We start from the raw sequence: 24,454 nt of genomic DNA, 5'->3' as shown, positions 1-24,454 counted from the left end.
CAATGAAGCGGTTTGTTAGAGTAAGATATATTATTTTAGCTATATGTAGACAAAAAAGAGAACATTATTCATCCTTTCAAACAGCACTGTAACCGGTTCGTCTAGCTGAATCACGACCCAACACTTTATTGACTATTTCTTTTGTAAACTGCGGTAAAGATGTTATGAGTTCAGTTGCACGTTCAATAAATTCAGTGCGGAAGTCATCAAATGAACCTCCTCTGGTATTCATGTATGATACAACCACTAAACAAATTACAGTGAAGAGTAACGCGTAAAGTACTAACCAGAGAAACCAGGAGGTGCCACTACTTTGCCCTTCTCTTGGCTTACCTTCCTTCCTATTATCACCTTTGTCGTTGTGGTCATCATTATTATTCCCACCTTTATTACCATCAGAATCTTTGTCCTTACCGTTCTTCAAACATCCCGATGGACCCTTAATGGACAAAAGAATCTGATTGTTTTGCCAAGTGGTCTTTGACAATTCATCTGTTTCTAATTTATCATCACAACTGAATTCCAATCTAGCATCCAATGTATTGGACCCCCACTTCGTACTCTTTAAGGATAGAACTAAGGTATCATCAACTTCTTCTACTGAATAAGCTAATTTCTTGGAAAAATTAATCACTTGTGTCACAAGGGGATCTTTACCTGGTAGTAATACTTCCGTTAATCCACAAATGACATCGTCCTGATAACAAAGAGAAGGAATATTAATATCTGCTTTACTCTCTTCACATGGATTCACCCACCATTTCTCTGTAGTTTTACTTGGTGGGGTGTCCCTTTCTATTTGACCCAATGAGGCATACTTGTCTATCTTGTATTTCTTCAAGATATCATGCTTAGAACATTGCAACGCATCCACGTACGGTGTAAGGGTAATAAGAACTGCCAGGGATGCAGCCACAGTTTGAATAGATTCCAATTTCATCCTCACTCTTGAGTGTTCCTCACTTAGTTGAATTTCTGTAGTCGACCTCTTTAATGGATTGTCTATTCATTTCAAAAACTCGAAAATCCATATTATATAATCTTTGACTGTTTTGCACCCAGCCACCATTTTTCCATCCTTTTACTTTCAGAATAATTTGCTTTTATTTTTTCCGTCTGTTCAGTCCGCCTAAAAAATTAAACGGACACTCCGTCTAGCAAGAATGGTGCTCTGCCCAGAGTTAGACAGAGCATCTCCAGTAGTTTCGGGCAACGACTGGTACTAGACAGAACAAATATTTCAATATATCAACTACTGAAACCAGGTTCAAGAGACACTTTACTTCAAACCCTTAAAAGAACTAACTATAGAACAAAATGGCTAGATACGGTGCTACCTCGACTAACCCAGCTAAGTCTGCATCTGCTCGTGGTTCCTATTTACGTGTTTCCTTCAAGAACACCAGAGAAACAGCTCAAGCTGTCTCCGGTTGGGAATTGACCAAGGCTCAAAAATACTTGGAACAAGTCTTAGATCACAAGAGAGCTATTCCATTCAGAAGATTCAACTCCTCTATTGGTAGAACCGCCCAAGGTAAGGAATTCGGTGTTACCAAGGCTAGATGGCCAGCCAAGTCTGTTAAGTTCGTCCAAGGTTTGTTGCAAAACGCAGCTGCCAATGCTGAAGTATGTATTATTCTCCTCCCATCCAGATTGTGGTATCAATGTCGAATTAATTATTAAGGAAATATCGTATTATTACCCATATTATGGAATATACTTGAAAATAGTGTATTGAACCCTCCAAAGTCGACAATTAAACAAGAATTTAAGGATATAACTTTACTCAACAGTTGATACTCACAATCGTACTATTTCCATGAATTTAGTTTACTAACGTTATAATTTCATTTCTAAAAATGATATTTTTTTTTTACAGGCTAAGGGTTTAGATGCTACCAAGTTGTACATCTCTCACATTCAAGTTAACCAAGCTCCAAAGCAAAGAAGAAGAACTTTCAGAGCTCACGGTAGAATTAACAAGTACGAATCCTCTCCATCCCACATTGAATTGGTCGTCACTGAAAGAGAAGAAGCCGTCGAAAAGGCTACTGAAAAGAAGGTTGTTAGATTGTCTTCTAGACAAAGAGGTAGAATTGCCGCTCAAAAGCGTATTTCTGCTTAAATTAAATATTAATAATGAATTATAAAAAAATATAATATCTCTGTCATTCAACAAAACAATTTACAAATAACTAACTAAATAACTACCTAATAAACTAAAATTCAAATTTATAAATTTTCATTCAGGGCTTGGACTCACGTCCATTTTACCTTATATGAGATTATACACAACTCGAGCTAAAATTAATTTTTTTGTTAATTACAATATTAAATAATATCTAATGTTATGTATAAGTGTAAATTTACAACCAACCAATCAACAAACAAAGGGTGAATGAATGAAAACTTGATGATAGAGATGAATGGTATTTCTACAATTGGTTTTTATTATTGCAAAATATTCATGCAGACCAATATCTATAAAATTGTGGGGCTTCTATCGATATTGGCTTAATTTCACTTTCAGATGCATTTGCATTGGATTCAGCCTCTGCTCTTGATATTGATACTGAAGAATTAAATGGTTTACCGAAACTCAATTGCGCTGGATTTGTTAAGAGGCTTTTAATTTCATTAATGTTTTGTTCCAAAATCTCCTTATTGTCAAATGACTCTAATGATGATTGGAACTTCTCTAACAATTTCTTGGAATTTTTATTAAATGTTAGCCTTTGAATAAGTAGATCTTCTTGCTGCCTCTCCAAGACTTTTTTCTCCAATTCCATCGTTTTCTCTAACTTGTTTATTAGATTCATCTTTGTTTCAACTTTCCGTAATTGAATTTGAACCATTTGATTAGACAATCGAATCAATTTTCTTTCTTCATTATTAGCAAATACTTTTGACCTTACACCTAGAGTAGAAAATGCAATCTCGGAACCTTCTTTAAGAGGAGAACCGAGAGCTGCAGAAACATCAGGTACAGCGTCAATTATTGGTTCCTCTTTATCCTTAGTCTCCTTCGCTATAGCTGGCTCTGGAAGGTTACTTATCTCTTGTTTTTGATCTTGTGCTTCTTCTTTTGTCTCTAGTTGCTCTTGCTCTTGCTCCTGTTCTGGATCTTGATTTTTGTTTTCCGCTCCTTCTCCCTTGGCATTCTGATCCTCTTGTTCATTATGCTGATCTGCTTCTCCACTGACGTCCTGCTCTTGTTCTTTATTTTCTTGCTGCTCTTCTTCTTCAAGTTTATCTTGTTGTATATTTTCAACTTTCTCTTCAATTTCTTCTTCAGTCTTGGTCTTCTCATCTTGTTCTTTATTTCCAATTTCCTCACCTTCCAATTGTCTTATTGCTCTATTCGTCATCGATTGGACGATTTTTGGATCTACCAGACCTACTAAGAATGCAATTGTAGATAATACCGGATTATCACTATTGGAAAATGGTAAATGTGGAGCAAAATTCAATGGACCCAAATTATTAGTTTTTGAATTTTCATCTGATGGTGATGATTGATATAAGAATTTATCCTCAATGGGTAATTGTAAGAATTTTAATATGCATTGTTCTGGGGTCTTATTTCCAATATCTTTAGCCACTTGGAACCAATTGGACCCATGAGTTTGCAAACCTTTTAATAATTTGGCCAATTCTTCTTTGTTCCAATTATCATCTGTGGATTCTAATATCTTGACTCTTTTCTTGGCCGGAGGCAGTATATGTTCAGTATCTGTGGATTTTCTTTTGTTAGTTTCATCTGTCAAGACATGATCAGGAAGGAGTTCTGGTTCCTTTGGTTCATTTCCATGTTCCTTTTTTATTGTATCATTTTTTTGTTCAAGAAGGTATTTATATAATGGACTGTCCTCGTCATGTAAATCCATCATTTTTTTCAATTTTGCTAAATCAGGTAGTTGTAAAGAAGGTTTAAAGCTTTCAAAGGGGAAAAGGCCCCTTGGAGCATCATGTTTTGTAGAATATTCTGAAGTGTATGGTGGTTCCACATTTTTGGGTAATAGTTTTGGATTTACTTGATAATTGATCAACCCCCATTTATTTAGGAAACGATGAATTCTAAATATCATTGCTGCATCTCCTGAAAGGTTTCTTCTTGCTACTGTGACTGTGAAGTATTCATTTGGATTTATTCGATATGAATTGACCATAAAATTTCTATATCTGACATAAACTTGTGGGGTCTTAGAAGGTATTCTATTGGTAAAGAATTCTGGTAGTGATTTTTTCTCAATCTTGTGAATTTTCTTCAAATTAAACCATGATGAATAGGATGGAATGACAATTTCATGAAACTGAGGGAATGAAATATTTTCCTCAGCTGATGGTTGTTCTTCTTTGACTGGATGGTCCGTGTCTGATTTTGTTGTTATCATTGGTGAAACGCTTTCCTCTTCCTCTTCGTCATCGTTATTATTATTAGTATCCGAAAATATAGGTTTTATCTCAGTGTGTTCCAATTCACCTGGTTTATCTATATCCATTCTGTCTTCTTGTTTGGCGTCAGATTGGATATCAAATGAAACATGATTTTCCTGCGACAGAGATTTCTCCTGTTCATTTTCATTCCCAGTGGCAAGCCCATCTGTCAACGATGTATTGGTAGAGGGAGATGTTTGTATTATTGGTGAATTTGACTCTACCTTATCGTTGTTCTCGTTCGTTTCCGGTTCCATGACGTTTTCTTCCAACTTCTGTTCGTGCGGCACGTCTGGTGTTGCAGCAGTGGATGATAGTTCAACATCTTGGTCGTTATTTGCATCATTATTATCGTTCTGCATGATGGCTTCGGACTCAGAGATGGAGGCCTCATTGGTGGCATCCAGCTGCGGTGCGGCGTCATCCGTGGGTGCTACCTGCGATTGCGACTGCGACATCGTATCCGTATCCATGGCTAGCTGTGTGTTATGTGTTGAGAATCGTCGTCCTGGCTGTGTATAGTATCTGCCCTGTATGTCACTCATTATCTCTTGGGCAATGTTTGCTTGCTTCATTTATTGTTTACCTCTCTTCTTTCTTTAAATTCTGGTCGTTTAACACGGAAAAAATCATGTGACTAACACGTGATTATAAAATTGTTACCCGGCGAGCGAGGCTTTTTCTATTTATATATTTATATATAAACTAACTTTAGTACAATGCAACGGTTGCTTTTATAGTGGAAGCTTGATCCCTCGCTATAAACCGCACCAAAGGCATGTTCAGCTTTAACTTGTGCTTCTACCTGTGGCTTCTGCTTCATCTGCACACGTCCCTAGCCGATGTCAGCATTCAAACACCCGAACAGGGCTCCTCATACAGTCCGGGATCCGACGGTACCATCTCCATCGACTTGGAATGGGTAGACGATACTGCTTCTCCCACTTTGGATCAAATCACATACTACACCTTTACGCTCTGCACGGGACCTAACGATGAAATCGTCAACGTCAAGACTTTGGCTTCTCAAATCACAGCGAGTCAACTAACCATCGACTCATCAGGTGACGACAAGAAGTACGGTTACACTTTGAGTATCCCCAAGGCTGTCACGGGGAATGGACAATACTACATCCAAGTTTTTGCTTGGTTGGATAATGAAGGGTCCACCATCCATTACACTCCAAGATTCACCTTGCAGAAGATGACGGGTGCCACTTCGTACACGTACACTGATGCTACTCAACCTGCACCACAGACCTCGATCCATTACAACGATAATGCCAATAATAATGGAGGTGACAATGGGGGGACCATCGACACTAGATCATTCACGGTTCCATACACGAAGCAAAGTGGTATCTCTAGGTTTGCACCCATGCAAATGCAACCGGGGACTAAGATCACTAGGACTACATGGACTAGTAAGTTCCCCACGAGTGCGGTTACGTATTACTCCACTATGAGAAAGTCATTGAACCAAATCACTACGTTGACCCCTGGTTGGTCCTATACGATCACATCAGGAGTTAATTATGCATCTGTCGCCGCCATGCCATCTGAGAATGGTGGGTGGTACAACCCATCTAAAAGATTGACCCTCTCTGTGAGAAAGGTCAACAATTAATCTTCTTATAAACATACATACATACATACAACCATACATAAAAAGCAAATCACATATAGATGAATATATTTCTTTTACACATTACATATGGCTACTGCAATCAATATATTTCAGGAAACTTCTTATTTAGATTCTGTAATGCGACAATGGCATCTAAACTGATCTCTTCATCCTCGCCTAACACACAGGGAATGGAATCCAATATCAAGAACCCAACTTCTCCCTGGTCGTTGCCCCTGCAGATAAACTCGTACCATTTGCCCGCTTCAAAGGTCTTATTGGGGATGGAAAACCTGACGTGATCCAACGTGATCATCTCGTTGGCCCTGGTGGGCGATGCCAATATCAACGTGGACTCGCTGGGTTGCGACTTCACTTGTGCTACAATGCGGAACAGCAACGACGAGCTGCTGTTGCCGATTTCCGTGGGGTCTAATCTGGGGGTTTCACTAGCCATATTCTTGCTCTGTTAGTTGTGTTGGTTGTTTGCAGTTGTGGTGGTAAGTAAGTAATATGGAAACGCGTCAATTTTCACTTTATTCCATTCATTTATTTCACTGAAATTTCACTGCTAATTAATTGACGCGTCAGACAGGACAGACACCCCCAAAAGCAAGGGAAGGAAGCACTGCGAGTGGCCCTAGTAAGGTCTGACCATCCACCACTTCCAATACAGCACACAACACACCCTCTTATATACTTTATAACCTCCAAATTGCTCACAAAGGATAACCGACGCAACTGTGGCATCGCGGACTTGAAATTTCTTATCTGAGTGAAATTTCACATCTCTTGTCTTATCCATCATCGCTTTCACTATCTATATAAGAACACCCTACTTCCATTTGCAACCACTCACACTCAGCTACTAAAGCACTCACATACATCCTCCCACATTGCAATGATCGGATTACCTGACAACGACGACTGGTATTCCACACCCAGGTCCTTCGTGGAAAAATACAAGAAACCGCTACTTTATGCTCTCGCAGTCATAATCACTTTGGGTACCATTCTTATCGTGTTCGCCATCATCCATGCTCACCCTTCCCCCAGGGAACCTCTTTGCCCCAAGATTGAACCCTTGGTCCCCACCTTTAACCGCTCCATCGATACCATTCTCAACGACCCTACTTACAAGAAACAATCCATCCACAGATTGTCATCCGCCGTCAAGATCCCTACTGTGGTCCAGGACAACAATCCTTCCCCACACGATGACCCAGATTTCTACTACCATTTCCAGGAATTTCAAGATTTCCTCAAGCTAACTTTCCCCTTGGTTCATTCCCAATTACACTTGCAAAAGGTCAACAAGTTTGGACTCCTATACACATGGCAGGGATCCAACGACACTTTAGCACCTTTGCTGCTAATGTCCCATCAGGATGTGGTCCCAGTCAATGAAGCTACTTTATCTGAATGGGAATACCCACCTTTCTCCGGTCATTACGACCCTGAAACTGACTTCATTTGGGGTCGTGGGTCCAACGACTGTAAGAATCTATTGATTGCTCAATTGGAAGCCATTGAACAATTGTTAGCTGATGGATATGCGGCTCCGGAACGTACCCTTCTATTGTCACTAGGTTTCGATGAGGAAGCCAGTGGTAATCATGGTGCCAAACACCTTTCAGAATTCATTACTAATAAATATGGTAACGACAGTTTGTATGCTATCTTGGATGAAGGTGAAGGTATCGTGGAAGTCGATAAGGGTATCTTTGTTGCCGCTCCAGTAGTCACAGAGAAGGGTTACGTGGATGTTATTGTCACTATTAATGGACATGGGGGCCACTCCTCTATCCCACCTGATCATACCACAATTGGTATTGCTGCTCAATTAATTGCTGCATTGGAAGATTCTCCTGCATCAAAGGCATTCCAATTCCATGATGATAACCCTGTGTATGGATTCTTGACATGTACCGCTGAACATTCTGAATCCATTTCCAAGAAATCACGTAACATTATCCTAAACGCAATTAAGAAATCAAAGAAAACTTTACAGGCGCTCACTGATTTCTTAGTAAATGATTCTAGATTGAGAGACTTGATCAGAACCACCACTGCAATTGATAAGATTCAAGGTGGGGTTAAGGCAAACGCCTTACCTGAGGATACCTCATTTTTGATCAATCACAGAGTCGATTTACATTCCTCAGTGAATAAGACTCTTCAATCTGATATCGATTTAATTAAGGATATTGCCAAGAAATTTAATTACGGTGTTTCCTTCATGGGTGAAACTTTATTGGAAGAAACAGAATTAGGATCCATCGACATCATTTTTGAAAGACCTTTGGAACCAGCTCCATTATCCCCTCATAAGGGCCCAGTATGGGATATATTAACAGGGACTATTCAAGACGTTTTCCAAAATGGTGTACTAGATGAAGATGAAGACATTTATGTTACAACAAGTTTGTTCTCTGGTAACACAGATACCAAATATTATTGGAATTTATCCAAAAATATTTACAGATTTAATCCTTCTATTATTGATGAAGACTTAGCAAAGACTTTACATTCTGTTAATGAACATGTCGATGTGCCAGGTCATTTGTCTGCTGTAGCATTCATCTACGAATATATCGTCAACGTCAATCAATATGGGAATTCTGATTAGTTACCACTCTCTTTTTCCCATAATATTTTACCGATGTGCATGTTATTATTACATTATGTAACTACCTTTATATCTGTGCAAGAAAAAAAAAGAGTACCAACCCTTTTGAATTTTTATTTTTAAACTATTTAGCAGAACTATTATGTACACAAAGGACAAGTACCACTACAAGTATCACTGTATACATGACAATACCCCCAACGTCCCTCAATAACCAAGTTCGATAAAAACTTCTCACGTTGTCATGAGAATCAACTATTTCTTCAACAACATTCTTCAAAAATTGATATCTGTGAATCTTCAAACTATAATCATCATCCTCACTTGCCTCTTTTTGAACACTAACTTCAGGTATCGTTTCTTCGTTGGCAAGCTGATTCATTTCATCAACGGTAGCCCCAGGTACCTCCAATTGGTGTCGTTGGATCCATTGTTTTCTTTCAAACGCACTTGGGAATTCTTCCTCCTCTAACTTCCTATGAACAACGTCATGTGAAAGCCAAAACTGAAAATATATATAACTACCCACATTCAAAACCCAGAGTGGTGGAAATATTATACCGACCCAGAAATTTCGAACAAACCACCTCTTGTACTCTCTACTTTTACAGCAGGAGACACACTCGCACAAAAATTGACTATGTTCCTCGTCAAAGGGAGCCATTAAGTATTTGTTATTACTTGTATCATCACTTAGCTCATCGTCATTTTGGGTTAAAGTGGATTGGTCACTGAGGGTACTTATTGACATATTCCTCTTTTGTCTTGTGTTTTGCTTTTAGCTCCTTTGATACCCATAAATAATATCTAAGATATCCCTTCCATTTTATAGTATAATCTGCCGTCGAGGTCTTCCCTTGCATATGTCTGAAACAAACCTGATCTATTTCAAAAATTTCATGTAATTTACCCAATCGGGAAATTACACATCTGTCGCTCTTTTAAAACGCAGCGCTATTTGAAACTTGGTTGAAATTAACCCAATCCAACGCCAGTTAGATTACTACTGATAAATTCGTTTTAAAGATAATATTACATAGTGGTTTGACTATTTTTATAATTAATAAATATATTCGTTAATGCTTATGCGAATGCTTCTTGCTTTTATATTTTTCGATGAATTTCTCCATGTATACTTTCACAAAACTGTTTGTTTTCTTCTTCTTCTCCCTCGTGAGGTCTTCTGGTGGACTTTTGGCATCATCTTTCTTTAGCTCTTTACTGGTCAATATCTTAACAATATCCCTAGAACATTCCTTTATGTGATCATGACTCAATTTAACACCAACTACATTTTTACGAACCAAATTGGGGACAAAACTAGCGAAAAACTTGTTCCATTTATGTTCAGAGACATTAACTTGAGATTTAGATTTCCTTTGTAACCGTTTCTCCTCTTTTTCCCTTTCTCTTTGAAGTTCTTCTTCTCTCTCTTGTTCCTTCTGTTTATTTGCCTCTTCAATGATTCGTAATAATTCATCATTGTTCTTACTAACAGTTTCTTCTAATGAGGATTGTGGTGGAGTAGAAAATTTTTTTTCTTCTTGAAAACTTGAATCCAAAGATCTATTCGAAGACCCACCTCTTCTTGGACGCCAAGGATCATCGATAAGATCATTGGATTTCGATCCTGATCTTTGCCAAGGGTCAGATTTACTGCCGTTCTTCTGTTTTTTGACAAAATTGTCAAGATGCTCCCTCCGCCTTTTATTTCTTAACAAGTCATGAGATTGTACGCTACCCCCATGTCTCTTAATATCATCATCATCGTTATTATTATTATTGGTTTTCTCATTCATAACATTATGTTCTTCTGTTGGTGGTTCGTTTAACTTTATTTGCCTTTGAGCATTGAAGTATATTGGACGTCCATTTTCATATATAATTTCCCAGCCTAATGGTAATCTTATCCTTCTTAAATCAATCATTCTGTTGGTTGATGACTCGCTGATATCTTTCTTTGTAATTCTACGATACGTTTCATACTTATCCCATTTATTTAACAACATGTCACATTGCTCCTTTAAGGACGGTATTTCTTCAGATAATTCGGATACTTGCGTATCAATTTGGGAGGACGTAATACCATTTTTTGTTGTTTTCGGCAACCTTTCTAATAATTCCAATATTTCTTCCTCTGTGTTTATCTCATCGGCAAATGTCTTTAGTAATTTGGCAAAACAAATGTACCCATGTAATTTAATTACCTGATGTAAAAGAATTTCATCTTCAATGGAGTATAAACGATGAAACAATTTTAATGCAATGTATTCATTATCTACTTGTAATAGGACACTCATAACTTTTCTTACATCATCTGGAGTTTGACATGGTTGAATATCAATGGATTCGACAAAATCAATGTTTACATTGTTGTTAGCATCATTAGCGTGTTTCTTTATCTTCACACCAATTTCTTTCATCTTCTTAATCCATTCTTTCTCCATAGAAACTTTAATACCCAATGCATCTGCATAGCTTTGTGGTAGTAATGAAGCAGCATCTGTTTGAGTCTTGCCACCAAGAAATCCTATACAGTTAGGTTCTTCACAATAACATTTTTGGGCTGTGGCACCGTATCTATCCACATTATAATCAAAGGTAATTTCTTCACCCTTTATGATTTTCCTACTAGCAAAAATCCCCATCCTTAATTTACCAGCAACTTCCCATTTATTCACATATGCATTTGGGTTACAAGAATGATTACAGAATCTTGCCAAAGACCCTTTCAAAGTTGCGTCAATAAATTCACAATTCTGTAACATCATGAAATAAAAATGTTTGAACTTTTTTTCATCATATTCAATCATTCTATCTCTAAATATTTCTTCATCAATGACTTCACCCGTATATTCATAGATAAATTCATTAGTTTCAATGTCAGCATTGGCTCTCACACCGTAGCCCTTCATCTTCGTTTTAAAAATGGAAATGTCTGCATACTGACTTTTTTGGAACCTTTGATTTTGACAATCGTTACCACAAGAATAACACAAATCATTCACACATTCAATCAAAGTCAACCTATTAATGCAATCAGAGTTTTCGTCACATGCATGATTGACGCCATTAGTGGAATCCTCATAACAATCACATTCAATAAAATCATTATTCTTAGAATTCCCCAATTTCTTGCTAGAATATGTACATTTTTTCAATTCTGTAAACGTAGCTAATACTTCGTCGGTCTTATCTTCCTCATTAGTGAATAATTTCGGTATGGAATCATTTACATGAACTTGTTGTGAAGTCATAGTCCCTATGAGGTCTATAGAAAAAATTAATTCTGAATACTTTTCGATAATGCTCAAAAAAGCTTATTACCTTCTTGATGTATTCTAGTATTTTATAGATTGAATTTCCATTTCATCTGTTTACATTTCATATTTTTATGAAATTTAACGTATAATGTGATAATATGTATGTCATTGTGCACGGAAAATTAGATTAAAGTGGAAATTTTAATGTATTCTGCATGGGTTACCAACATTATTCCTAAAGTTGTTTACTAGTTTTTTGGATCCTTTGTTCTTGTATTAATTGTGAGTGCATTTGCTTTCGATAATGCTTTTGATGGTCAGGCGTTATTGAAGACATCACATTACAGAACAATTGAATGACATAGCAAATGAAACAAGGGAACTCCCAACATTCCCACTAAAACAATAAGTAAAGATTAATTTTTGAAGGAGACGATAATATACGAATATATTTTGTAGTTGCTTATTATTCTCATTGAATCAACCATTTTTTTGCTGACGCGATTTGTGTCAGAAGTGAAATTTGAAAAATTTTCAGAATCGCGATGAGCTGAGATGAGAAATTTCACTCTTAAATATTGGTAAGTTTTATCTAAGCATATTTGTATCAATAAGATAGTCAATCAATCACAAAGTATTGATAGAAGGTATCATGGTCAAAGGGTTTAAATTAAAGGAATTACTGAGTCGTCAAAAGGAGACTGAGAAGGCAATCAAGGAAGAACAAGTCAAGAATGAAAAGAAGGCAAATGAATTAAAGAAGGCTGAACCTACTATTGTTACCAATGTTGATTTGGATAGAGCCATTGAAAGGAAGAAGAAGAAAGCAGAAGAAGATGAACTGGCTAGAATTAAAGCCATCGAAGAAGGTAAGGAATACAAGAGTGAGGCACTTTCTAAGAAAGAAAAGAGGATGGTAAAGAAACTCTTAAAACGTGAAGCTGAGGAACAACCAAACGAAGATGAAGAAGAGCAAGAAGAAGAAGAAGAAGAAGAAGAAGAAGAAACTTTAGATCTTGAAAGATTGGCAAAGAGTGACTCTGAATCTGAATCTGACGATGAGGAAGAAGAAGAACAAGAAGAAAAGGACGAAGAAGAACAAGACGAAGAAGAAGAAGAAGAGGAAGACGTCCCACTTTCTGATGTTGAATTTGATTCTGATGCTGATGTTGTTCCACATCATAAATTAACTGTTAATAATACAAAGGCAATGAAGCACGCTCTGGAACGTGTTCAATTACCATGGAAGAAACACTCATTCCAAGAACATCAAACCGTCACCTCAGCTACCAACACTGACGAAGGTATTAAAGATATATATGATGATACTGAAAGAGAATTGGCCTTCTACAAGCAATCTTTGGAAGCCGTTCAAGAAGCTCGTGATGAACTGAAAAGATTAAAAGTACCATTTAAGAGACCATTGGACTATTTTGCTGAAATGGTTAAGAATGATGAACATATGGATAAGATCAAGGGTAAACTAGTAAGGGAAGCCTCTGAAAAGAAGGCTCGTGAAGATGCCAGAAAGCAAAGAAATTTGAAGAAATTTGGTAAACAAGTGCAAATGGCCACTCTACAAAAACGTCAACTTGAAAAGAGAGATACTCTAGAGAAGATTAAATCACTAAAGAAGAAGAGAAAGGATAACGTAATTGGCGATTCTGATTTCAACGTTGGTATTGAAGAAGAAGTGAATGAAAAACCTGCTAGAGGTGACCGTCGTGGTGGTAATCACAAGAGAGATGCTAAGAATGCCAAATACGGTCATGGTGGTATGAAGAGATTCAAGAGAAAGAATGATGCGGAATCTTCCAATGATATAACCGGTTTCTCCCACAAGAGAATGAAGGGTAGACCAGGAAAGAGTAAGCGTTCCAGAAGACATTGAACAATGCATTACACTCTTTCACCCCATATAGAGTCTATACACAGATATCCACAGCCTATGTACATTATAACTTCTCACATTACTGTCTCACTTACGTAAACACTGATGAACCAATGAAACAAAAATCCGCGCTTGATCCGGACTTACCGATGAATTGGAATTGAAATTTAATAAGGAGGCAGATATTGAATGTACACTTCTTGAGTATAACTCGAACTCTTCTATTATGTTATTGGTTTCTTTGTTTTTATAGGGACGACAACTTCAACTACCAAAAACTACTAAAAATCATACAATGGGTGGTCCTCCAAGCGCTAAAACATATATGGGATGGTGGGGTCATATCGGTTCTCCACGTCAGAAGGGTATAACATCATATGCCGTATCTCCATACGCTCAAAAGCCTTTAGCTGGTATCTTCCACAATGCATACTCTAACACTTTCAGAAGATTTAAGTCGCAGGTATTATATATATTGATCCCGGCCGGGATATACTATTATTGGTGGAAGAATAGTAGCGAATATAATGAGTATTTGTACACTAAAGCAGGAAGGGAAGAACTTGAAAGAGTTAACGTCTGATTAATGATAATTATCCCTTTGCCTTATTCAACAAAACAGATCATTATTTTATTTATATTCATGTATTCAGGATAACAAGAAAAGCAGAAAAGCACATATCACTAAAATGCAAATTTAATGGTTATGTATGTATATATCTAACCTCCTATACACTTTTATTTATTAGTAATTTTGATGTCATTTCAAGTTGGATCGAATGCTATTGAATTGAATTAGGATGTATCATTATTTATTATTTATTTTTTATAAACCACACAACAACGTGTTTTCTTCATCCATGATGACTGTAATAGTTGGTCAACTGTAATTCTCTTTTCAGGATTCCATTGGAAAATCTTATACAAGACTATTTTTCTTAGTCTTGTTAGATCCGAATTAACATGTCGTAGTTCCTCAAAAATGTAGAATTCCTTCTCGTCTGTCATCTCTTGAACAAATGATTTATACAGAGAATCCTTATCCTTTAATGCAATTTTCCAAAGATAATGTCCCATCACCATAGTACAATAAACAACTCCACAACTCCAACAATCAACTAACCTAGGATCATATTCTTTCCCACTTATAAACTCTTCGGGGGCAACGTATGGTTCCGAACCCATAGCACCCGATTGGAAGTGAACATGTTTCTCCCATGCTGTTTGGAAGACGCAACTAGTACCAAAATCACAAATCTTCAATAACCCATCGGGGTGAAATAATATATTTTCTGGTTTTAAATCACAATGTGCCACCCCATGATCATGCATATATTTTACCCCATGTAATAATTGTTTCATAAAACAATCTGCCTCTAGAGGATGTAATGCAGTCCCATTCTTAGATTTTCTTGTCAATAAGGAATATAAGTCACCAGAGGGACAAAATTCCATTACTTCGAAAAATGTATCATTGTTTTCTAGTAGATCTATAATTTTTAAGATATTAGGCGACACTCTGTCGCCCTTCTTATGCGATCTACTCAATGAGTGACCAATGATAAATTCTGATGTTATCCTTGTACTAAACTTTTCGGTCTGTGTAGCATTTTTCAATTTTAATTCCTTAACGGCGAAGAATAATTTTTGACCATTGGAAAACGTTTGTAAAGGTGTTTCGTCGATGTTAGGGTTTAAAGGTCTAGCACAAACTTTTACCACCCCATATGCACCATGCCCTATTGTGCCAATGGATTTACCATATTGCTCTAAGAAACATGGTAACTTCACGTCTGCATTCACTTTTGTCAATTTCCCTCGAAGACCATGATGAATCTTCTCAGATAATGTATTAATTAGTTTTAATTCCTCCGAACTGACGGCAGCATTAGGATTTACGACCTTCGGTATAGAGTTCTTTATATCATCACTTTCTTCAAATGATGTTTCACCATTATTAAGTTCACCATCATTACTATATTGATAATCATATTCCTCTCCGTCCACATTACTATGACCTTGCTCATTCATTTGATTTAATCTCTTATAAAGTGATAGCCTTTGCGTGGGTATCAAAGAAAGAGCATTTTCCAATTTATTATTTTCTTCAACGGCAGAGTTATTAGCATTTTCTTTCCCGTGTGATGACTTGAACAATCCTGACAACGAGAATCCAGATTTCTGTTTCTGCAACATTGCATCTGACTCTATCTCTCCATCACTTCCTATCGTCACCGATGCATTAGATACAGTTGGTGACAAAGCCCTTCTTTCCTCGTTAGATATAATAGCCATCTTCTTTAGGTTATGTTGATGATATCCATTACTAAACACTTTGAAATTATCCACATTAATAATACATTTGGATTCCATCTCCATATATTTAGTCAAATTTGATGCACTAACACTCTCAGCATGTTTTCTCCCCTTGGAATATATCGGCTTGATATTAGTATTAGAAGAAGAAGCAAAAGATGCGTTTGAATTATTCAAAGATGAAGTACAAGAGTTAGAACTCATTGATTTTTTTAATGATTGAGATCTTCGACTTAAACTACCGTGCCTAGACCTCCGTATCTTGTCACCGCCGATACTATTACGATGTGGACGTCTTAACGTCCTTTCTGGTTCAGAAGTGTTATTATTATTGTTAGTACCCTTACCATTCGTTTCCAGCATAGCATCTATCGATGAAATATTCACTTCTTCTACCAATTTTGTATCTGTAGAGGGAGAATAATTCGGCGTCTCCTTTTTGTTGATAAGGGTGATACCTTCATCATTAGATTCACTTGCATACGAATCCTGCGATATGACGTCGCTTCCAGATGATGGAGATAGTGACAATTTGGCAATATTAGGTAAATGGTGCGGTTTAGCAACGCTCAATAGGGGACTTTGTAACGGCGACACACCATTTTGGTGCATTGTAGTATTTACATGGAGTGTTGATGTCGGATTCTTACTTTGGAAGGCATTATTGCTCAGATGTCTGCCATCATCGCGATACTGTTGATTAAACATCGAAGTAGTGGTGTTCCTTCTTGTTTGCACTTCTTCCCCTGACGGTACGCTTGGTAGAGGAGGCCTTACCGGTTTCTCACTGCTATGGAGATGGTTCGATGTACTATTATTCGATGATTTGAATAAACCTTTAAACGATTCCGATAAAGATCTACTTCTTTTAACAGATGAGTGACGGCTGGGCCTTTCACTAGTATGCATGATGTATTACGTATGCTTCTTTTCTTCTTTCCTTCTTTCTAACGGAGCTGAATAATAGCAACACTCTCGATAACCAGATAAATAATCAAGTAATAAGGGCCAATCCAGAGATAATTATAGAAAACGGCCAAAAGGGTCCAGTCAGCACCAAATTTCAGGTTTACCCAAAATCTTCCTTTATTTGATGAAATTTCCAGATCAGAATCTCGCTTTTCCTCGAGGAACGGGATTTTTTTTCAGATTTCCAATTTACGTAATGATGAAAAATAAATCTCAAAGATCATAGGAGCCGTCAATATCGCAAACAAAGCCTACTTCCCCTTATCATCGATAATTCGTGAATTCTCATTACAAACCTGTTACATAACGTTAAATTGATGTTAAATTTAAAATCTTTGAATAAATCATGGTAAGGATCTTCAGTCTCTCCCTGGACACCATAATTAATCTCTTCTTCAGGGTATCTATCAAATTGAGATGTATCACCTTGTCCTTGTTGAATGGGTGGTTCGTATGGCGTTTCAATATTTCTGGACAGTAGTTTTTCCCAAATGACTTCGCTAAACCATGGGTGTCTCTTGACATCTTCACTACCATTTTGTAAGTTACCCAATCTTTCGGTTAAATTCTTTGTAATTAATTTCGAAAGTAGATCCTTTACATCATCATGAAAAAAATTGGGGAACTTTAGTTTGCAGTTCAATATATTTTCATACGTTTTCATTGTATTGGAATCGTAAAATGGAGTATAACCTGCAAGCATTTCATAAATTAATATACCAAAACTCCACCAATCTACTGATTTATTGTAAGGCTTCGTACTGACTACTTCAGGTGCAATGTAATCGGGCGTACCACACAAAGTATAAGTAATATCGGGCACATATTTGGCGAATCCAAAATCTGTAATCTTAATATGGCCATTCTTGTCCAGTAGGATATTCTCAGGTTTTAAATCTCTATATATTATATCCATACTATGCAAATATTCCAATGCTAAACAAACTTCTGCAGCATAGAACTTCGCTACCGGATTGGGGAATCTTTGTGACTTTCTCAATAGAGAAAATAACTCACCACCTTCAATGTAATCCATAATCATAAACACTTGTTCAAAATCTTGAAATGTCCCCCACATCCTTACCAGAAATGGATGTGACACTACAGAAAGCATTAGTCTTTCATCATTTGTATGTTCTACTTGTTTCAACTTAACAATAGTGTGTTTCTTTAACACTTTCAATGCATAAAATCTGCCGTTGTGATTTGACCGAATTAGATGCACTCTACCAAAGGAACCTGTCCCAAGAGTCCTTAAAATTTGAAAATCATTCAAAGTGTACTTCCCTGAAGTCTTTCTACCATGCAGATTCTTGCGAGGTGCCTGATGCTCTGTTCGTGGGTGTGGATGTTGCTGTACTGGAGCTGGTGGTTGCTTCTGAGATTCATCGATGGCCTTCCCTATCTCTTGCATAGAGACAAATTCACTAGAGGCAGTCATCCTTTACTATATTCTACTATTGGTCTAAATTAAACTTCTGTGCAATTTTTTTTTTTTCGCAGCTACCTCTTTCTAATTGAGGTTGTCGGTTTCTTGGAAAAAATTTTAACACACCTAAAGGAATCCGGGTATAAAGTTATTCTTGAAAATATCTAGCACTAGTAAGAAGTTAGAGATCCTTTGTTCGTTGTTTGAGAGTTTTTGTTAATGGTGAATTATCATCTGTGCTGTCGATCATATTTTTTTTTCTAGCAACGAACGGGGCCAGATCCCTTTTATTCAGCGAAGACAAAATTTTCAGGTGAAATATTTGATCCCGTGACAGGTTTATTGAACTAAATATTAATTGTCTCAAGTATGATTGTTCTTCACTTTATATAAGATATTCTGATATTCGTATAATACTTTACTCTGCTTATACTGTAATTCATTTAATTTCTTAATGATCGTAAGTTGTAAAGTCTGATTCTGTACGAGTCTATTCATCATGTCTGGGTCGTTTAGGTGTCGGCTATCATCCATTGTTCCTAAATTTGAAAAATTAACAAACAGTATCCCTTTGAGGTTTTCACATTCGGAATAGAATTGTTCCACTTGCAATCTTAGTGCAGCAGTATCGACTGTATCGTTATTCAAATCAATAGTCATGTTTGGTAATTTCAAGTCACGAATATCTAGCAAAAAGGATTCGAAATTAGAACTGGATTTTTTGTCGTTTATGTAATGGGACCTTTCCTTATTAGAATCTTGAATAGAATTTAGAACGTTATCGACCATTGTCATATCAAACGGTGATTTAGAACGTTCATTTGGCTTCCTCCTTTTTGATACAGAGCCCCCCTCACCAATTTCATCTAATGATAATTCTCCAATGTCATAGGCATTTGCCTCTCGTTCGACTTCATCATTAAATTTTTCAATCAGTTTCTTTAAACTATCAGTCATATCGAATGCAGACTTTGGTAGATCTTTGAAGGGAGAGAGAGATCTTCTACGTGCATTTTGCTTTGCGATTTTAGATCTTGCGGAATGCCTTCTTTCTGTGTTAATGAAAGCAGTAGAGGATTCTTTATCAGAATCATGTTCAATCTTTCGTAGTTTCTTTTTTTGCTCTGTTTTTACACTCTCATTAGTAGTTTCTTTATGAGAGGTACTTCCTCCTACTTCATTTGTATCTCGTACATCTTCTTTTCGTTTCGCTTGTTCTTTGAGACTATTATCTTCAACTTCTTCTATAATTACTTTATTTTTCCTTTTGTTTTTAGCATTGAACTTTCCCGATTCCTTAGATGATTCAAACTCTTTCTCAACGGTGGGTTCCTTCCCATTATTATCTTTTGTTTCGGGTTTTTGTGGAGGAATACCATTACCATGCTTTTTACGTTGATATGACTTCAAATTGAAAGATTTAAATTTTGGAACGTCACCACCATCATTGTTCTCGTCACTAGACCCACCATTGATACCAAAACCATAAGGTTGTTCCTCATAAGGCTTGTTCTTCCTTCTATGGTATGTTTTTGTTGGTGATTGTTTCTTGACATGATCAGTCTTCACTTTAGTAGTTGATGCTCGGTGAGTATGTGGATCATAGGCTCCAAGGCCACGCATAACCAATTGTGTGTCATATTTCCTCTTAGTCTCCTCGTCCGTGAGTATGGAATGTGCATGTACTACCAATTTGAATAACTCAGCACATGAATCAGATTTGGATTTGTCTGGATGCAATTGACGTGCTAATTTCATGTAGGATTTCCTAATTTCATTGTCGGTGGCCTTCGGCGTCAAACCTAGTATGGAATAGTATGTCGTTTCGTCTAATTCCATCTGTGTTCAGATAGGGTTGTGTTTCATGGAAGAAGTGAAGACTGAAGAGTATGTACCTTCTATTGTTTGTTATTTTTTTATGTATATTTTCTTGAAATCGGAGCATCTTTGGAGAAAAAAGTAAATTAATAAATGTCCCAAAGAAAGAATTAATTGAAAATAAAAGCTAAAATTTGTTACAACATAGTTAAAAAGATATAAAAAAATTTAAAACATAAACCAATCAGCAATCAATTAACGAGACAACTCTTAAATGGATTGGTTCACATTTGCTTCCAATATGTTGATCATATAAGTTATAAAAATTGTCTGCTAGACATTGGTAAAATATATCTTTGCCTCCCAGAGCTAAATTTCCATCTGGTGTGATTGACCACCCAGAAGCATAAATGGTACCTGCCTGTGGTGGTGGACCATCAAATTGGAATTGCCTGTTGGCCACGATACAGCCGATTCGACCCTTATTATCTGTCAAGACTTTATTCACCAGAGTTATTTGCAAGGCATCGTTTGTCTTACATGCTACTAATTTAAATATATCTTGTACCTTGTCTTTATTCTTTTTCTGTTTTTCTTTCTTGGTGCTAGAAGTTTCCTTTGTCTTTTGAGTAGACGTTTTAGTCATTTGAATTTGCCCATCTGTTATCTGGCTGACCAAGGTATGTTTCTTAGAAGTTGTGGGGGTCAAAGTCTTGGTAACAATGTTGGTGGTAGTCTTTGTAACTGTTATGATATGTCTTGTATTTTTCGTTTTAATTATTTGCACTTGACCATCTTCAATTTGAGTGACTTCATTTCTCTTGTGCAAATTTGCAGTTACTGGCTCGGGCATGATTCCAAAGACAGAGTAATGGTTTATCACACCGTCCTTCATTGAACCGGTGGGACTCAAAGTGGACCATGGTTCATGTGGTAGATATGCTGCCCAGACGACGACACTTGACACCAAAACGGTTAATATGTTCCTTAATTGCATTTTTTCTTTCTTCTCTTTTGCCTAACTATACGCGCTAGGTTAAACCTACTACTACATATGCTATGTAAATCTGTATATTTCTTTATTTTTCTTGGTCACAAGAATTTTGTGTCGCGACAGATGCGATTACGTACGCAAGACGAAACTAGTGTGTTACAAGAGAGAAGGCCAGCAAGCACACTTTAAGGCCAGTTGAGATGGCTTGTTTGCCCTCTTCTTCCTTTGCAAAGCAGAGATCACCACCACGAAAAGCGTTTGGCCCAGGCCATTGTTCAGCTCATTTCTTTGCCGAATTGGGACATCCCAGCAGCAGCTGCTAATTATGGAACAGCTTAGCTAAGCCCATTTCTTTTCCGCTTTAGGCAATGAAAGCGTGTTAACCGCAGCTTGACGCGTCGAAAAGAAACGGGAACACGTCAAAAGAGCTCGGCGTCTCGAGCAAATGCCTCGAGAACTATATAAGCGATAGATATATTTCATTTCCCATCCCGAACTCTCTCTGTTTCTTCTTGCTTGCCTTAGTTCATAATATCAACTCACACACTCACTCACCCTCACATATATATAATGCAATTCAAGAAGTCTATCGCTACCGCTGCTATAACAGCCACCGCTCTCGCTGCCTATGTCCCAGGTGAAGCTTGGTCTACTTTGACTCCATCCGCCACCTACAAGGGTGGTATCACCGACTACGCCTCCACCTTCGGTATCGCTGTCGAACCAATCGCTACTACCTCTTCCGCCGCCAACGCTAAGAGAGACGCTGTTTCTCAAATCACTGACGGTCAAATCCAAGCTACTACCAAGGCCACTGCTACTGTCTCTTCTAAGGCTAAGTCTACTGCTGCTGCCGTCTCTCAAATCACTGACGGTCAAATCCAAGCCACCACTAAGACCACTACCGCTTCTACCAAGACCACTGCCGCTGCTGTTTCTCAAATCAATGACGGTCAAATTCAAGCTACTACAAAGACTCTAGCTCCAACTAAGACTACCGCTGCTGCTGTTTCTCAAATTGGTGACGGTCAAATCCAAGCTACCACTTCCACCAAGACCACCGCTGCTGCTGTTTCTCAAATCGGTGACGGTCAAATTCAAGCCACCACTAAGACTTCCACTGCCGCTGCCGTGTCTCAAATAACAGATGGTCAAATTCAAGCCACTACACAAACCACTCAAGGTGCTTCCCAAGTATCTGATGGTCAAGTACAAGCCTCTGCCACTTCCACAGCTGATTCTTCCGATCCAGTGGATGCAGTCTCCTGTAAGAACTCTGGTACTCTAGAAATGAACTTGAAGGGCGGTGTACTAACGGATGGTAAGGGTAGAATCGGTTCCATCGTTGCCAACAGACAATTCCAATTCGATGGTCCACCACCACAAGCTGGTGCCATCTACGCTGCTGGTTGGTCTATCACTCCAGAAGGTAACTTGGCCATCGGTGACAACGATATCTTCTACCAATGTCTATCGGGTAACTTCTACAACTTGTACGATGAAACCCTTGGTGAACAATGTAGTCAAGTCCATCTACAAGCCATTGACTTGGTCGATTGTTAAGCTTTCTCATTCACCAAACCTCATTCATCTGCATATGTTATACACTACTACTACACTCCCCCCCCACTTTTAATGTCATTTTTTCACATCCTTACCAGTTTTTATCTACCGCTACGTAGTTAGCTCTCTATCTATATATTTGTTTTTTATTCTTATAGTTCGTACAAACGATTTAATTTTAGTTTCCAGTATATAGTTTAATGTACCATACTTATTATTTATTACTATTACTTTTTCTTTTTCTTTTTTAGTACTGTCTTGAATGAATTTATTATATTGAAACTATAAAGAGAACGGAATGTTAGAGGGGTATCGTGTTATATATATATATATTTTTAAAAGAAATGGGTTTGTTCGTTCAGCTTATCATCATTTAACAATCGACCAAAGAGACGACTTCCAAGTGGATTGGAGAACATTGTGGAGCAATGCTTTGGTCGTACAAGTTGTAGAAGTCACCGGACATACATTGGTAGAAGACATCGCTGTCACCTAGAGCCAAGTTACCTTCTTCAGTGATGGTCCAACCGGCAGCGTAGATGGCACCAGCTTGTGGTGGTGGACCATCGAATTGGAATTGTCTGTTGGAGACAATGGAACCAACTCTACCCTTACCGTCGGTCAAGACACCGCCATTCAAGGTTAATTCTAGAGTACCAGAGTTCTTACAAGAGCTATCCTTTGGAACGACTGTGGCGGAAGCGGCACATGAAGAGGCAGAGGAGGAAGACTTGGTGGAAGTGGTCTTGGTGGTGGTGGTTGGAGCCAAAGTGGTGGTGGCGGCCTTAGCAGAGGCAGTGGAGGTGACCTTAGCTTGGATTTGACCGTCAGTGATTTGGGAAATGACGTTTCTCTTAGCGTTAGCGGAAGCGGAAGCACTGGCGATTGGTTGAACGGCAATACCGAAGGCAGAAGTGTATTGAGCGACACCACAGTGGTAAGTACCAGTTGGGGTCAAAGTGGACCATGGTTCACCTGGAGTGTAACCTTCGGCGGCGACGGTGGAGGCAGCAACAGTGGCAGCTAGAGCGATCTTTTGGAATTGCATTTTGGTATGTGTATATATTATAGCGAATGGATGAAGATATTTCTTGGAGGTCTTAGCAAGTACAAGAGAGGGGAACACGCAAGGTGCAATAGGGAACCCCCCAGAATATCTGCTTATATAGATTTTCACAGAAAATAAACACTCCAGTTGATGATGTTTGCGAATCTCGTTTGCCTCGAGAATTTTCCAGTCTGTTTGTTGACATTTTGCCGAAAATTTTCGTGGGTCCGTGTTTGTAATAGGAGTCTTTCCGCAAAGGGAAACCGCGCGAAACCCGGCGCAGCGGGCTGCGGGCCCTTCTGGGGCCACGTGGTCGGCAGTCCGGAAAGCTGTTCTCGAGCCAGATTTAGGCGCCGAACTAATCGGGAAGCAAACTTCCCAGAAGGGTCGTGGCCCGTTGTACGGCTCGCACTGGAGAGGGTGTTTGTTGTCCTGCGACGCGAATTGCGACACAAACGAACGAGCTAAGA

The 24,454-nt window shown here is 38.0% G+C and overlaps 16 protein-coding genes across 16 annotated transcripts; 6 read left to right on the top strand and 10 right to left on the bottom strand.

Moving 5' to 3' along the window:
• Positions 1-76: 76 nt before the first annotated feature.
• On the bottom strand, positions 77-940 carry ATG27 (Atg27p; the record flags this gene model as incomplete). Its single annotated transcript, XM_003678257.1, has 1 exon — positions 77-940. The coding sequence occupies one exon, from the start codon at positions 938-940 to the stop codon at positions 77-79; it is 864 nt and encodes a 287-aa protein (XP_003678305.1).
• Positions 941-1,317: 377 nt separating this feature from the next.
• Positions 1,318-2,125, top strand: RPL17B (60S ribosomal protein uL22; the record flags this gene model as incomplete). Its single annotated transcript, XM_003678256.1, has 2 exons — positions 1,318-1,626; positions 1,880-2,125. The coding sequence occupies 2 exons, from the start codon at positions 1,318-1,320 to the stop codon at positions 2,123-2,125; spliced, it is 555 nt and encodes a 184-aa protein (XP_003678304.1).
• A 340-nt stretch (positions 2,126-2,465) lies between these two features.
• SWI3 (Swi3p) lies at positions 2,466-5,012 on the bottom strand (the record flags this gene model as incomplete). Its single annotated transcript, XM_003678255.1, has 1 exon — positions 2,466-5,012. One exon carries the CDS (start codon positions 5,010-5,012, stop codon positions 2,466-2,468), a length of 2,547 nt encoding a protein of 848 aa, XP_003678303.1.
• Positions 5,013-5,215: 203 nt separating this feature from the next.
• On the top strand, positions 5,216-6,064 carry KRE9 (Kre9p; the record flags this gene model as incomplete). Its single annotated transcript, XM_003678254.1, has 1 exon — positions 5,216-6,064. The coding sequence occupies one exon, from the start codon at positions 5,216-5,218 to the stop codon at positions 6,062-6,064; it is 849 nt and encodes a 282-aa protein (XP_003678302.1).
• A 100-nt stretch (positions 6,065-6,164) lies between these two features.
• RFA3 (Rfa3p) lies at positions 6,165-6,521 on the bottom strand (the record flags this gene model as incomplete). Its single annotated transcript, XM_003678253.1, has 1 exon — positions 6,165-6,521. The coding sequence occupies one exon, from the start codon at positions 6,519-6,521 to the stop codon at positions 6,165-6,167; it is 357 nt and encodes a 118-aa protein (XP_003678301.1).
• A 444-nt stretch (positions 6,522-6,965) lies between these two features.
• CPS1 (Gly-Xaa carboxypeptidase) lies at positions 6,966-8,693 on the top strand (the record flags this gene model as incomplete). Its single annotated transcript, XM_003678252.1, has 1 exon — positions 6,966-8,693. One exon carries the CDS (start codon positions 6,966-6,968, stop codon positions 8,691-8,693), a length of 1,728 nt encoding a protein of 575 aa, XP_003678300.1.
• A 124-nt stretch (positions 8,694-8,817) lies between these two features.
• ASG7 (Asg7p) lies at positions 8,818-9,444 on the bottom strand (the record flags this gene model as incomplete). The annotated part of the gene is made up of 1 exon (XM_003678251.1): positions 8,818-9,444. One exon carries the CDS (start codon positions 9,442-9,444, stop codon positions 8,818-8,820), a length of 627 nt encoding a protein of 208 aa, XP_003678299.1.
• A 325-nt stretch (positions 9,445-9,769) lies between these two features.
• Positions 9,770-11,950, bottom strand: SET2 (histone methyltransferase SET2; the record flags this gene model as incomplete). Its single annotated transcript, XM_003678250.1, has 1 exon — positions 9,770-11,950. One exon carries the CDS (start codon positions 11,948-11,950, stop codon positions 9,770-9,772), a length of 2,181 nt encoding a protein of 726 aa, XP_003678298.1.
• Positions 11,951-12,608: 658 nt separating this feature from the next.
• Positions 12,609-13,847, top strand: EBP2 (Ebp2p; the record flags this gene model as incomplete). Its single annotated transcript, XM_003678249.1, has 1 exon — positions 12,609-13,847. One exon carries the CDS (start codon positions 12,609-12,611, stop codon positions 13,845-13,847), a length of 1,239 nt encoding a protein of 412 aa, XP_003678297.1.
• Positions 13,848-14,142: 295 nt separating this feature from the next.
• Positions 14,143-14,430, top strand: QCR8 (ubiquinol--cytochrome-c reductase subunit 8; the record flags this gene model as incomplete). Its single annotated transcript, XM_003678248.1, has 1 exon — positions 14,143-14,430. The coding sequence occupies one exon, from the start codon at positions 14,143-14,145 to the stop codon at positions 14,428-14,430; it is 288 nt and encodes a 95-aa protein (XP_003678296.1).
• A 236-nt stretch (positions 14,431-14,666) lies between these two features.
• Positions 14,667-17,072, bottom strand: HAL5 (protein kinase HAL5; the record flags this gene model as incomplete). Its single annotated transcript, XM_003678247.1, has 1 exon — positions 14,667-17,072. The coding sequence occupies one exon, from the start codon at positions 17,070-17,072 to the stop codon at positions 14,667-14,669; it is 2,406 nt and encodes an 801-aa protein (XP_003678295.1).
• Positions 17,073-17,364: 292 nt separating this feature from the next.
• Positions 17,365-18,573, bottom strand: TPK1 (cAMP-dependent protein kinase catalytic subunit TPK1; the record flags this gene model as incomplete). The annotated part of the gene is made up of 1 exon (XM_003678246.1): positions 17,365-18,573. The coding sequence occupies one exon, from the start codon at positions 18,571-18,573 to the stop codon at positions 17,365-17,367; it is 1,209 nt and encodes a 402-aa protein (XP_003678294.1).
• A 351-nt stretch (positions 18,574-18,924) lies between these two features.
• JJJ2 (Jjj2p) lies at positions 18,925-20,400 on the bottom strand (the record flags this gene model as incomplete). The annotated part of the gene is made up of 1 exon (XM_003678245.1): positions 18,925-20,400. One exon carries the CDS (start codon positions 20,398-20,400, stop codon positions 18,925-18,927), a length of 1,476 nt encoding a protein of 491 aa, XP_003678293.1.
• A 223-nt stretch (positions 20,401-20,623) lies between these two features.
• On the bottom strand, positions 20,624-21,376 carry NCAS0I02820 (uncharacterized protein; the record flags this gene model as incomplete). Its single annotated transcript, XM_003678244.1, has 1 exon — positions 20,624-21,376. One exon carries the CDS (start codon positions 21,374-21,376, stop codon positions 20,624-20,626), a length of 753 nt encoding a protein of 250 aa, XP_003678292.1.
• A 567-nt stretch (positions 21,377-21,943) lies between these two features.
• On the top strand, positions 21,944-22,936 carry NCAS0I02810 (uncharacterized protein; the record flags this gene model as incomplete). The annotated part of the gene is made up of 1 exon (XM_003678243.1): positions 21,944-22,936. The coding sequence occupies one exon, from the start codon at positions 21,944-21,946 to the stop codon at positions 22,934-22,936; it is 993 nt and encodes a 330-aa protein (XP_003678291.1).
• A 373-nt stretch (positions 22,937-23,309) lies between these two features.
• CIS3 (Cis3p) lies at positions 23,310-23,984 on the bottom strand (the record flags this gene model as incomplete). Its single annotated transcript, XM_003678242.1, has 1 exon — positions 23,310-23,984. One exon carries the CDS (start codon positions 23,982-23,984, stop codon positions 23,310-23,312), a length of 675 nt encoding a protein of 224 aa, XP_003678290.1.
• Between the last annotated feature and the right edge of the window lie 470 nt (positions 23,985-24,454).

This window comes from Naumovozyma castellii, chromosome 9 (genome assembly GCF_000237345.1).
Source record: "Naumovozyma castellii chromosome 9, complete genome".
Taxonomy (NCBI): Eukaryota; Fungi; Ascomycota; class Saccharomycetes; order Saccharomycetales; family Saccharomycetaceae; genus Naumovozyma; species Naumovozyma castellii.
The sequence above is the reverse complement of the archived record's forward strand: the minus strand, read 5'-3'. Positions and strand labels throughout refer to the sequence as shown.